Consider the following 13,527-nt stretch of genomic DNA (forward strand, 5'->3'; position numbering starts at 1 on the left):
TAGTTTTGGCATGTTGCAGTACAGTCGTAACTGCGAGAAAAGTGGAAACCGAATTCGTTGTAAATAATGAAGTAAAGCTGGCGCCCAGGGATGGATTCGTAAGCTGCTGGCATTAGTTTTGAGTCTCATGCTTACAGGCATCATATTATCTGCACGAAGCCATTGGTTCTCGTACTGCGCTGTTGACGCATCACCTCCTGCATTGTAGTTTGACTACAGTGCCGTGAATAAGGGTTCGGTAGGCTTCCACCGGCTATATTTTTTATTTCCTCCTTTTGATTTTCTTGCCTTGATTGGGAACAGAAAGCCCATTGCTCTTACTCCTTTCCTTTGTGTGTCTATGTGTTAGGTGGCGGGAAAAGGGTACCGAAAGCGCAGTTAGGACGAGTGGAAGCGCTCCAGAAGAGGGCATGTAAGAAAACAATCGGCCCTGAGAACGCACGCGGGAGGAACAGCGACGAGAGCAGTGGTGGTGGGCACGCCGCAGTGCGGTCGTACACTGCAGAGCCACAGGGGCCTCGCCTGCGCCGGCGCATCCGTATTTCAAGGGCTCTTGCAAGGATTCTCTGAAAGGGGCGGGGGAAAATCGTCACAGTGTGACAAACCTATCACCCCTCTTTTTGTGCTTCAAGTGGAGCCGACAAACTGAGAGAAAAGGCACGTCAGCCAGACATTGATTTTTTTTTAACCTCATCGCGTAGCTGTAGTTAGTTCCCTCTCAGAATGTACGCTCATTAAAATTTGCTAGTAGGCCACCTACTGGTGGTCGATAACAGCTGTAGCTCCATTAAAAAGTACTGCTGACATAATATATGTGCCTATAGCATTCTTTAGATGCTTGCGATTACTGCTGCTGTTGGGAACAGTCCAGCGTTTTTCCAATCTGCAATCGCAAAAAAAGATATACTTATCTCAACATTACTGTTCCTAAACCTTAATTTTGATAATGTGGCGGGTAATAAAACTATGTATATGTTATTTGTGCAAAAGAAAGCAATCTGTAAGCTCTAAATTAGAAAATAGTCCGAACGAGTATGGATCACGTTAGAAGCTTCTGATTTCTCCGGTGGGTACTTCATTCAGAGTAATTAAGAGGACAGCCTTCAAGGGTAGTAATATTTCTTGAAACGGGGAAATGCAAATGCAAAATGATTTGTCAAGCTCAATTGGTTATTATCATGAAAATATGCTACGTGAAAGGGCCCCGATAAAAGCTGTGAAGTTAAAAAAAAATCTCAACACTGTTTTCAAGCAGTGGGCTTGCCGCGTTGTTGTAGGTACCATAATATTCCTTATATATCCCATACCTCTTTGATGTGCGATGGACAGAATTTCTGCACAATTCCGGTTATTTGCGAATAGTCAAGGAAAAATTGCGCGTTTTAATACAGAGGAACATCTTCATTGCATAAGCTTGAATACTCCAAATAATATCATCATGTGCTCGTTAAAATATCTCTAATTCTTGTTGTCGCTATCATTCACCAGAAGCACGTTATACTCAGAATAGTGTTCTGTTTTCTCTCTCTCTCTCTTTCCCTCTGTTTCCGCGCCCTGCCCCTCCTCGTGTGTTTATATGTCGAAAGTATCTGTTCCCAAGAATTGCATCCTAGTTGAGTGCCATTTTTTTGTGATAACATAGTAAAAAAATGTTTTAAAAAATGACACAGATGCTGATTTCCGTCACTTAATAGAATGCGCGCGTCGATTTTACTCACCTTTCTTCTTCCCTCTGTAGCCGATGGTTTCAATTGCTCTGCGGGCACCGCTTGCAAACATGGTTCGCAGCCTGCTCGTTTGAGACGCACTGTTCAGCACACTACCACCGATAAGTAACTATTTGGCTTCGGTTAACCAGCAGCCACGGTTGGAGGAAATCAAGCGCGCACGATAATACTGTAATAATGAAAACCTGATAGCATTTCCACAATTAAACTAGTCACTTTCATCACGCATCATCCTTTGCAACGTGCTTTAAGATTGGGCATTGAGTTTTCCTTCTTCTTTACACAGTAGCATCTTCCCTAGTCACCCACAATCTTCGATATGCAGCCTCCCGAAATGCGCCCATAGAACAAAGAGGAAAATTTCCGTTGTCTACCTTCGCCTGCCAAGGGCGGCTCGTTGCGGCTCCCCTTAGTTCTTGGAGCATACAAGCCCCCTAGTTGAACCCTTTCATCGACGCGCCGTTGATGATTTCCTTGTTCGAATGATTCGGCAAACGCGGCCCTATTAGTGCGAGTTGGTGTATTGTACGATCACCGAGGCACCTAATCCTTCGCAGCTTCATTTTGCGCATGCACGATCACAAGGAAAGCTCGTGGAAACAACGTTGGACGAAATCGCGGAGTTTGACTTCAGGCAGCTCGCCCGTGACTCGGTTGGGACGGCGAGAACCAAAAGGGCCGATGACGTTCGAGGACTGGCATCAGGAGCTGCGCGGTCGTCTGGCACCCTCTCCTTGTTTATGTACCAGCTGACAATGTTTGTTGGACAATGTTTATGTACCAGCTGACAAGGCGGTACAATAGAACGAAAGCAACACTTATATAGGTGTCAGTGCTTGTCGCAAAACTCAGCGCCCTTCTATACTTCTATGCAACAATACCAACGGTTCAAAATGCTGAAATCCTCGGACTTGGCTTCTCTTGGACGTGGTGAACGAAAGAGGGAGCTCTTTTCATGAACCACTAAGCAACAACAGAACCTTTTTTTCAGACAAGTCCTTAGTGTGATTCTTGCCCAAGTCCAGTTTTTGATCCCACGAAAAATGTCGAAGCGCTGTCAATACAATTGCAGTCAGTCCAGCTTCAACAAGGATGCTATGGTGCACAAATTCTAATCGCAAAAAAGTGAGAAAGAATAAGCAACGGAGCGTTCAGGAATGACAGATCGATGAGTCTGCACTAAATTGCGCATCTCTGCTTCAATTCGTAGTGGCAATGAAGATGGGCGATCGTGAAGCGGATGTCTTCGCCCACAGATTCTCGTGATATGTAATTCCTCGAGATTGGTCGCCAGCTTTGAATTTGCTGCTAAATAAGAGTGGCAATGTTACTTGGCAAAAAGCTCTATCGGTTGTACCACTATTTTAAATTCCTACTTCGTAGTGACTGTTTTCCATCAAACCAACATTACGCTGCTCTTCTTCAGACATAGGGGCAGTGCTGTGATGCAGACTCTCCGAGCGCACTTAAAGCCACCACCAGCTCCTATGCGACGGCTAGTTTCCTTCATGGAGAATCAGCGAGTCAAAGGCGCCCGTTGAGCTCACCGCTACTGGGCTGCGTGACACTTTCTCGCCCGTCCGCTGTCAGCGTGCTGGCCCCAGAACTGTCGCCGAAGTGTTCGAGGTCACCACGTGCGCCCCCTTCGTGTCGGTCCGCTCGAAGGATTCGCCGCTCGTCACCCGCGCCTCCACGCGACAACTGCAGTTCGCCGCCGCGCGCTCGGGTCCGCCGTCGTGAGCCGACACTGGGCCCAGGGGGGAGAGCCCGCCCCTACCGTGAATCGCGCGCCGGAAATGTCGTGGGAGACTGCAGCGAACGGAGCAGCCGCAATCCATTTGCACATAATGGTTGTTTGCCTTTATCAGAACGCTACGATCCAGCGAACAAAATAGTGGAGGGTGGATACGACGGCTTACCGCACAAGAATCGAATCAGTCGTACGTTAAAATTTTATCAGGTAGCCGTGCGTGAAAAAAAACTGCACCGTTGTTTTTTCTAACTCGTTTGACTACTATTATTGTTGCAAAACAGTTCGGTTGAGAATAATGCTGCAATGAACAACACGGACACGAACTTTCTCCGGACAGGCCGCCATTGGAATCTGAACCTGGCAACGTTTAACGTTAGAACGTTATCTAGTGAGGCGAGTCTAGCAGCGTTATTGGAGGAATTAGAGGGTAGTAAATGGGATATAATAGGGCTCAGTGAGGTTAGGAGGACAAAAGAAGCATATACAGTGCTAAAAAGCGGGCACGTACTGTGCTACCGGGGCTTAGCGGAGAGACGAGAACTAGGAGTCGGATTCCTGATTAATAAGGAAATAGCTGGTAACATACAGGAATTCTATAGCATTAACGAGAGGGTGGCAGGTCTTGTTGTGAAACTTAATAAGAGGTACAAATTGAAGGTGGTACAAGTATATGCCCCTACATGCAGTCATGATGACCAGGAAGTCGAAAGCTTTTATGAAGACGTGGAATCGGCGATGGGTAAAGTCAAACCAAAATACACTATACTGATGGGCGACTTCAATGCCTGGGTAGGCAAGAAGCAGGCTGGAGACAAGTCAGTGGGGGAATATGGCATAGACTCTAGGAATAGCAGAGGAGAGTTATTAGTAGAGTTTGCAGAACAGTATAATATGCGGATAATGAATACCTTTTTCCGCAAGCGGGTTAGTCGAAAGTGGACGTGGAGGAGCCCGAATGGTGAGACTAGAAATGAAATCGACTTCATACTCTGCGCGAACCCTGGCATCATACAAGATGTAGACGTGCTCGGCAAGGTACGCTGCAGTGACCATAGGATGGTAAGAACTCGAATTAGCCTAGACTTGAGGAGGGAACGGAAGAAACTGGTACACAAGAAGCCAATCAATCAGTTAGCGGTAAGAGGGAAACTAGAGGAATTCAGGATCAAGCTACAGAACAGGTATTCGGCTTTAACTCAGGAAGAGGACCTTAGTGTTGAAGCAATGAACAACAATCTCATGGGCATCATTAAGGAGTGCGCAATAGAAGTCGGTGGTAACGCCGTTAGACAGGAAACCAGTAAGCTATCGCAGGAGACAAAAGATCTGATCAAGAAACGCCAATGTATGAAAGCCTCTAACCCTACAGCTAGAATAGAACTGGCAGAACTTTCTAAGTTAATGAACAAGCGTAAGACAGCGGACATCAGGAACTATAATATGGATAGAATTGAACAGGCTCTCAGGAACGGAGGAAGCCTAAAAACAGTGAAGAAGAAACTAGGAATAGGCAAGAATCAGATGTGTGCGTTGAGAGACAAAGCCGGTAATATAGTTACTAACACGGATGAGATAGTTCAAGTGGCTGAGGAGTTCTACAGAGATTTATATAGTACCAGTGGCACCCACGACGATCTTGGAAGAGAGAATAGCCTAGAGGAGTTCGAAATCCCGCAGGTAACGCCACAAGAAGTAAAGAAAGCGTTAGGAGCTATGCAAAGGGGGAAGGCAGCTGGGGAGGATCAGGTAACAGCAGATTTGTCGAAAAATGGTGGTCAGATTGTTCTAGAGAAACTGGCCACCCTGTATACGCAATGCCTCATAACCTCGAGCGTACCGGAATCTTGGAAGAACGCTAACATAATCCTAATCCATAAGAAAGGGGACGCCAAAGACTTGAAAAATTATAGACCGATCAGCTTACTGTCCGTTGCCTACAAAGTATTTACTAAGGTAATCGCAAATAGAATCAGGAACACCTTAGACTTCTGTCTACCAAAGGACCAGGCAGGATTCCGTAAAGGCTACTCAACAATCGACCATATTCACACTATCAATCAGGTGATAGAAAAATGTGCAGAATATAACCAACCCTTATATATAGCTTTCATTGATTACGAGAAAGCGTTTGATTCAGTCGAAACGTCAGCAGTCATGGAGGCATCACGGAATCAGGGTGTAGATGAGCCATATGTAAAAATACTGGAAGATATCTATAGCGGCTCGACAGCCACCGTAGTCCTCCACAAAGAAAGCAACAAAATCCCAATAAAGAAAGGCGTCAGACAGGGAGATACGATCTCTCCAATGCTATTCACCGCATGTTTGCAAGAGGTATTCAGAGACCTGGAGTGGGAAGGATGGGGGATAAAAGTTGATGGAGAATACCTTAGCAACTTGTGATTCGCTGATGATATTGCCTTGCTTAGTAACTCAGGAGACCAATTGCAATGCATACTGACTGACCTGGAGAGGCACAGCAAAAGGGTTGGTCTGAAAATTAATCTGCAGCAAACTAAAGTAATGTTTAACAGTCTCGGAAGAGAACAGCAGTTTACGATAGCTAGCGAGGCACTGGAAGTGGTAAGGGAATACATCTACTTAGGGCAGGTAGTAACCACGGATCCGGATCATGAGACTGAAATAACCAGAAGAATAAGAATGGGCTGGGGTGCGTTTGGCAGGCATTCTCAAATCATGAACAGCAGGTTGCCCGTATCCCTCAAAAGGAAAGTGTATAACAGCTGTGTGTTACCAGTACTCACATATGGGGCAGAAACCTGGAGGCTTACGAAAAGGGTTCTGCTGAAATTGAGGACGACGCAACGAGCTATGGAAAGAAGAATGATCGGTGTAACGTTAAGGGATAAGAAAAGAGCAGATTGGGTAAGGCAACAAACGCGGGTAAATGACATCTTAGTTGAAATCAAGAAAAAGAAATGGGCATGGGCCGGACATGTAATGAGGAGGGAAGATAACCGATGGTCATTAAGGGTTACGGACTGGATTCCAAGGGAAGGGAAGCGTAGCAGGAGGCAGCAGAAAGTTAGGTGCGCGAATGACATTAAGACGTTTGCAGGGACAACATGGCCACAATTAGTACATGACCAGGGTAGTTGGAGTAGTATGGGAGAGGCCTTTGCCCTGCAGTGGGCGTTACTAGCCTGATGATGATGATGATGATGAACAACACTACTACAAAAAGCAGAGTTCAGGCAGTATTTTTCGGATCTATAGTATACCCACACCCACACTAGTCCATTTTTGTCTAGCAGAGCACATCGCATCAGCTATTAGAAACCAGCCAAAGATCAGCTGTACGAAGCCAAAAAAAAATATTGGGAAAGATACCCTCGTTTATTAATCGAGATGTAGAACTAATATTTAAAAAGAGAAAGAAAAGTACAGGAAAAAAAACATACTGAAGGCAACAGTCAAACCTGCGACCTGTCTACGACGCATGCGACGTGGACGTACAACTTTTACCAAGTCTTAACGATGAGGAAATTTGTTGTTTCGCCTGCGAGTACACTGTCGTTTATTAACGCTTATTCGTTTCTAGTTGAACGGGTGAATACTGCTAACTGCATTTGTTGCAAAGAAGGAACATAAGCGCTTGTATTACATGACTGCACATGGTGATAACAGCCTTGTCCTTCGCCTCGCCTTTGAGGTACTTCAATGGCAGCCTTTTAACGGAAACTATTCTGCGACATTAGGCTGGCACAACTACGATGTATGAAGCCACAAAAGCACTGCTCCACTTTCTCAGGCAGGCTAGCCTACGTGACCACTTGCGACAGACCGAAATATTGTGCATTTAGCTTAGCATGTGTTGGTGGACTAGTTGGTTAAGCATGATTACAAAGACGGCGCCGAATAAAACAACACACGAAGAAGGGGGACACGAGACAGCACGTGCTGTCTCATGTCCCCCTTCTTCGTGTGTTGTTTTATTCGGCGCCGTCTTTGTAAGCATTTAGCTTGTGTGCATGCCAGCTTTTATCGCTTCTCCTTCTCATAATGTTTCACCTTTACGCCTTCGCCAGTGCATGCCAACCGACTGGGCTTAGCCCTGTTACGCTCCCTGTCTTTCCCTTTTCAGTGTACGTCAGTATGACTGCGCAAGTGCTTTTTCTGATAAGTCAGGCTTTCGGACTTCGGTCTCCGACGTGCCTTGCACATCGGTTACAACCGGTGGTGGAAAGTAGCAAACATTGTGCAAGTAGCAATGCTTTGAAGCAGCCGCATTCATCTAAAGGCGGCCGGTGGCGGCGGCGCTGGACAATTTCAGTTGCTTTTCTGCTGATCGATTTTTTCCCTGTTAATGTGCTTGAGGATAGCGAACTCATTTTCATTTGGAAGGCGGCCATTGAAGTGGTGTCATGAAAATCATGGCAGTTCAGAAGCTTAAGCACGGCTGCACGGCATTTGCATGAATCTCGAAACACCACTGAAGTTTGCGTAAATAACCGCGACATGTCCGAAATAGAAATTCCCAGACAGAATCATCATTTCAGGGAGACAAGCACGGTGCTAAGGTCATGGGGTGTTGATTGTGCCAATGTAACATTTTAAAATGTGCCGCGAAAAGAGCTGAGTATATAAACGAATGCCCACGTGTGCTGTTCTCGAAGCCCTGCAGCACCAGATGGCGCCAAACGTGTAGCACCTCCGCGTCTCACTTGAGGCGAGCAGCAGCAGCGCGAAGGACTCGGTATTTCCCGCGAAACGAAAAACACGCAAAGTTTTCGTTGTAAGTTGGCCGTGTAGGATGAAACAAATGCCGACAAAAGAATGGAGGACGCCATTGCTGGCGGGAAAGGAGGCGGGCGCCCGTAGAAAAGGGCGTGAGAAAGAAGAAAGTTTAGGCAAAAGCCATCTTATGGGGATGGTTACTCTCGTAAATTCATTCATTTTTTTCGTTCTTTCGTTCGGTAGTTCATTAATACTGCCAGCCCTGTGTTGGCCTATTACAGCGACGGACATATCACACATATGAAAACACTCAATGTTCATACTATGTTTGTACAATTAGAAGACCAAGTTCAACAAAATAGCCACGTGTAGGGCTGTTGCAGGGGTGGAAACATAACACTAACCTTTGTCAAAAGCAATCACTGACGAATACAGTCAGAAGCAGATGTAACTTACTAAACAAAACTACGAAAAAAGCCACAGCGCGTGCTAGAATAACAAGTGAATAGTAGTCACGATTACGAGTCAACAAACATTAAATCTCTGATTCTGTATGCGAACAGGCCGATAAAAGGAGAGTTTACAATACCATAAGACAGCACATTCTATTCTGCAATGACTCTAGGGGAAAATTTTTAGTGCAATAGAGAGAGAGAGCAAATGATAAAGGAAAGGAAGGGAGGTTAATCAGGACAGAGTCCCGTTGGCTACCCTACACTGGGGAAAGGGAAAAGGGGACGGAAAGATTAAAAGAAGAGAAAGTCTACTGGGTATATCGTTCGGTCACTCAGTCCGGATCACAGACGCTGACTCAATCCAGTAGCCTTCAAATATCGCAGCAGAGCTTTTGTGGCCTTTTGTAGCTGCGATATGCGAGGCCATGGTCCCAAGATCTTCTTCAAGGTGAACGGTGTTTTATCTAGCTGATTAGGAGCTGTGCAGAGGTCATGTCTTTCGTTTTGAAAAGATGGGCAGTAGCACAGTAGATGTTCGATAGTTTCCTCGCCACCGCAGGCATTACAGTCGGCGCTGTCAGTCATTCCAATCAAAAACGTATATGCATTGGTGAATGCGATTCCCAAGCGTAAGCGGCACAGCATTGTTTTCTCATTTCGCAGAAGCCCTGGTAACAGCCGCAGTTGCATAGAGGGGACGAGGGAACGCAATCGTTCTTGGATGAATTCAGGTGTGTGCCACTTCTCTAATTTCATAAGGTGTGCTACCTTGCTTAGGTGTTGGGCTACGTCGGTCCGCGATAACGGTACAGAAACAAGGGTTGCTCCTATTTGTGCTTTCCTAGCAGCTTCGTCAGCGAGGTCGTTGCCGGAGATACCGCAATGGCCAGGCAGCCACTGAAACACGACTTCGCGTCCTTTCGCTATCATACGATGGTGCATTTCTCGCCTCTCCGACACTAGTTGTTCACACGGCCCGCGACGAAGAGATGACAGAAGACATTGTAAGGCCGCATTCAAATCGCAGAATATTGCCCACCGATTAGCGGGTTGGTTGTTAATGTAATCAACGGCACCTCGGAGGGCAACAAGCTCCGATCCGGTCGATGTTGTCACGTGAGATATCTTGTATCGGACGCTAATTGATTGTGATGGTATAACCACTGCGCCGGTGGAGCTGGTCTGAGTGGAAGAGCCATCCGTATATATGTGGACTCGGTCTAAGTAGAAAGTGTTCAAACAATCCAGAGCGGCTTGCTTCAGGGCCAAGGTAGGCAGGTCGGTCTTCTTTCGTATCCCTGGAACCGTGAGACGCACTTGAGGTTGTTCTAAACACCACAAAGCTGAGGTTGAACGTGCTGAGGGTGTGAAGCCCGATGGTAGACAGGCACGATGGATGCTGAGCTCATTGGAGAAGGACGCCTGTGGTCGTCGTTCTGCCACGCAGGCAAGAAAACTTGATTGCATGCGTGAAACTTTAGAACATGGGCCCTAAGCGTGTCGATGCTAATTTAAGTCGTGATCGGATGGTCTCGAGCCATTATAATGGTTCCTGCTGTTGAGGCGCTCCGCGGAAGTCCTAGGCAAACACGTAGTACCTGCGCTTGCACGTTCTGTAGTTTTCGAAGATTTGACTTGCATGTTTTAGCAAGCACGGGAGAACTATAACGTAGCATTCCGATAAAGAGTGCTCGATATAACTGTAACACGGATCCCACTGACGATCCCCATGTTTTCCCGGCGATAAACTTGAAGACATGAACAATAGATGTGCGCTTCATCAATTGGGCAACATGAGGGCTCCAAGAGAGGTCCCGGTCCACAATGACACCCAAAAACCGATGATTTCTCTTGTAGGAGTTAGGCTGGCCATTAATGCATACTGGATAACGAGACATTGGTTTTCGTGTAAAAGCGACTTACGTACATTTTTCAGTCCCTTGTTGATATGAACTTTCTGCTCGCTCCACAACCCTTCCCCTTCAACGCAAACAGTATTTTCTAGGTAAATCTCTCTCAAAAGCTGTAGCCAATTGTCACCTAAGCCTTCTCCTTCCAGAATATCCCACAAAATTTTGTGGTCTACATTGTCATAGGTTCCTGTAATGTCAAAAAAGGCCACATATAACAGTCTGCTTTCTACTTTTGATATTTCAATACTCTCAGTAAGAACAAATGAGTTATTATCTAAACGCCTAGTTATTCTGAAGAAATGCTGAAGTTCTCCCAAAATGCCATTATTCTCTGCCCACGTTTGAATTTTAATTTGATTGCCTGCATTGCTAGCCTATATATTACCAATGTAATGGTCAACAGTCGATACGACTGAATTCTATCTTTCTCCCCCTTACCTATATAAATTAAATTAATCATACTTTGTCGCCAACTGTCTGGTATCCATCTATCTTTTAAAGTTGTTCTTCCACTGCTTTCACCAGAGCTTCCTTTATTTTTGGTCCTAGTTCATTATTCAGCCTAACGGGAACCTCGTCTAGCCCTGTGGCTGTGCGCTTAGGAATTTTCTCTTCGGCTTTCTTGCAGTTGAAATTTGTGAGCACCAGCTCCTTTTCCACCTGGGTCTCTTTCATGCTCTTTTTTTTTCTCCAAATACAACCTCGTCGTTGCGTTAGAAAGATTCGGCTGTTATTCTTCGGATGTAATTTATTGCCGCTTCTCCTTCCGGTCTGTATTGATTTCCGTCTAGGATATGTTGCCGTATTGTTGTGGACTTCCTGCCTAATAGTTTTATGTGGTTCGAAAATATTCTAGGTGTCGCCTTATTTTTCTCTCGTATTTATGAAAACCAACATTCACTTTCACATTTTAATTTTCCTTGCACCAGTATTTGACCCATATACATTTTCTTCCGGAAGATTTCCCATTTACTGGCTACTTCAGCCTGCGGCAACTGCGCCTTCTTTGCCTGCCTGTGCTCTCGGGATGCTTTTGTCGATCGGCTATCGCTTCTCGTATCTCCCTGTTCCACCAGCTTTTCGGTTTCTTTTTTCCTTTCCAACGACCATGTTGTTTCTCTTTTCCTATTTCTGACGTTATGACACTTAGAAGGTCACTATATTTTGACTTTTTATTTGGCCGTTCGCCAAGTTCTTCCTCCACTCTAGTGACAATATTTATTATTTGTTCAGTGTTCAAATTTGGACAGGCCATTTTGCACTCCTTGCTCTCTTTCCCAACTACGTATCCCATTTTCCAAATGATGCGTTTATGCTCACTCCCTATGCTGCTAAACAATTCCTCATCAATGACCATTTCTATCAACTTATCATGAATTCCTTCTCTCATCAGACAGTAATCAATGGTTGACTGCCGGTATCCCACTTCCCACGTGATCTGCCCTTCACACGTAGGCCCTGTATTCATGATAACGAGGTTATGTTGTCCACAAGGGTTTAGCATTGACTTCCCCTTCTTGTCAGTATAGCCATCTAAATCATGCATGTGGGCATTCATGTCACCTGATATGATAATTTCAGCGCCAATCCCGTAACCCTTGATATCAGCGCTTACTCATTCCACTAACTCATTTCATTCCACTGTGGACCGGAAATTATTTCCGGTCCACAAATACGTAACGCCAAGCCAAGTTTTTTCCCACTCATTGTACCTGATAACCAAAGATGCTCTTGACATTTTGAATTTATTTTGTTCTATTTGGCTCCCTGATGAATGAGCATTCCCACTCCTCCTCCCTTTCTTTCCGACTTAGTTCTGTTGCCTCCTTCCCAACCATAACTCTCAATCACTGGCGGCTCTTCCGAGTCGCTAAGTTGCGTCTTTGTAACCTCAAACACCCCTATTTGTTCTCTATTTAACTGCTCCTCAATCTCTGCCCACTTTTCCCTTCTTCTGGGGCCCTGCATGTTTATGTAGCCTATTGCATGGCGATCTCTCTTTCTTGATTTCGTTCGTTTTCTGTTACTGACGGCGATGCTATACCGAGGTTCCCTTGGGAGACCTTCTTCATTACTACCTACTCTGGCCTTCTGAGCGCCCGTGGGCCTCCTAAAGAAGCAAGATCGAGACGAGGAAGTCGCCAGTCCACTTCTCGTACAAGCCAGTAATTGAAGAGGATCCCGTCTCGTCGAAAGCCACCACACCTTCTCACCTCCCTGTTTACTTCGACAACTTCGAAGCCTTTTTCTCGGCTCATTTTCCATATCGCCTCATTAGCAGCCACTACGGCTCTTTGTACGTGACTGTCACATACAGGCACCTCCGGCACCGTTCACACCACGATCTGCACCTGAAGGAATAGCTCGCGCAAGTCGTCCACCCCCTTCCCCAAGCGCTGGGCTAGTCCTGTCCCTTTCCTGTTTAGGACGTCATTTAGCGCACCTGCTAATATGACAAGGTTGCGCACGTGGGCATTTTCTGCGAGCTTTGCTTTTGCTCGCCCCATGACAGAAGCTAGTGTTCACCTCGGAAATGTCCCTATCAGGGGCGTAGCCAGGGGGGGGGGGGCGCTTATGGGGCTTCAGCCCCCCCCCCCGAAATTTTTTCGTGCTGTCATGTGCCGCCGACCAGAACAACTCCCGGCGCCAGAAATCATGCTCGATTTTGTCTAGAATGTCCTTAATTCACGCTCGAAAAGACATTTTAGCTCGAACATTGCTAAATCGGGCTGGATTTCGGGGCAACGCCCATGCATCGGGAGTCACATACCGTAACGCAAGGAGCCCCACCGGGCATCAAATTTCAAGGGCGTTTTGAAGGCGAGCGGGCTCGTCTGGGCATCTCGCGGAGGCCGCGGAATCTACGGAGCGCTTGGATTTCAATTCTGAAACGTTGTGGGTATAAAGTTCTCATAACATTTTGATGCGAAAGGTCCATTGACATTTTCAAAGTCGTGCTTTAGAGTTTCAATTCCGGAACT

General features: G+C 46.0%; 1 protein-coding gene across 11 annotated transcripts in view; it reads right to left on the minus strand.

Annotated features, from left to right (window-relative positions):
• Positions 1-13,527, minus strand: part of LOC135907090 (Kv channel-interacting protein 4-like) — a 431,449-nt gene that overhangs the window by 147,131 nt on the left and 270,791 nt on the right. Inside the window, exon 1 of one of the 11 annotated variants that reach the window (XM_065438757.1) lies at positions 1,719-3,409. The exons of the other annotated variants lie outside the window; for them this stretch is intronic. Within the exon in view, the coding sequence (XP_065294829.1) occupies positions 1,719-1,779 (61 nt within the window). The 5' untranslated portion in view covers positions 1,780-3,409. Of the gene's footprint in view, positions 1-1,718; positions 3,410-13,527 lie in introns of those variants that run through there. 11 annotated transcript variants of the gene reach the window in all.

This window comes from Dermacentor albipictus, chromosome 7 (assembly GCF_038994185.2).
Source record: "Dermacentor albipictus isolate Rhodes 1998 colony chromosome 7, USDA_Dalb.pri_finalv2, whole genome shotgun sequence".
NCBI classification, from domain to species: Eukaryota; Metazoa; Arthropoda; class Arachnida; order Ixodida; family Ixodidae; genus Dermacentor; species Dermacentor albipictus.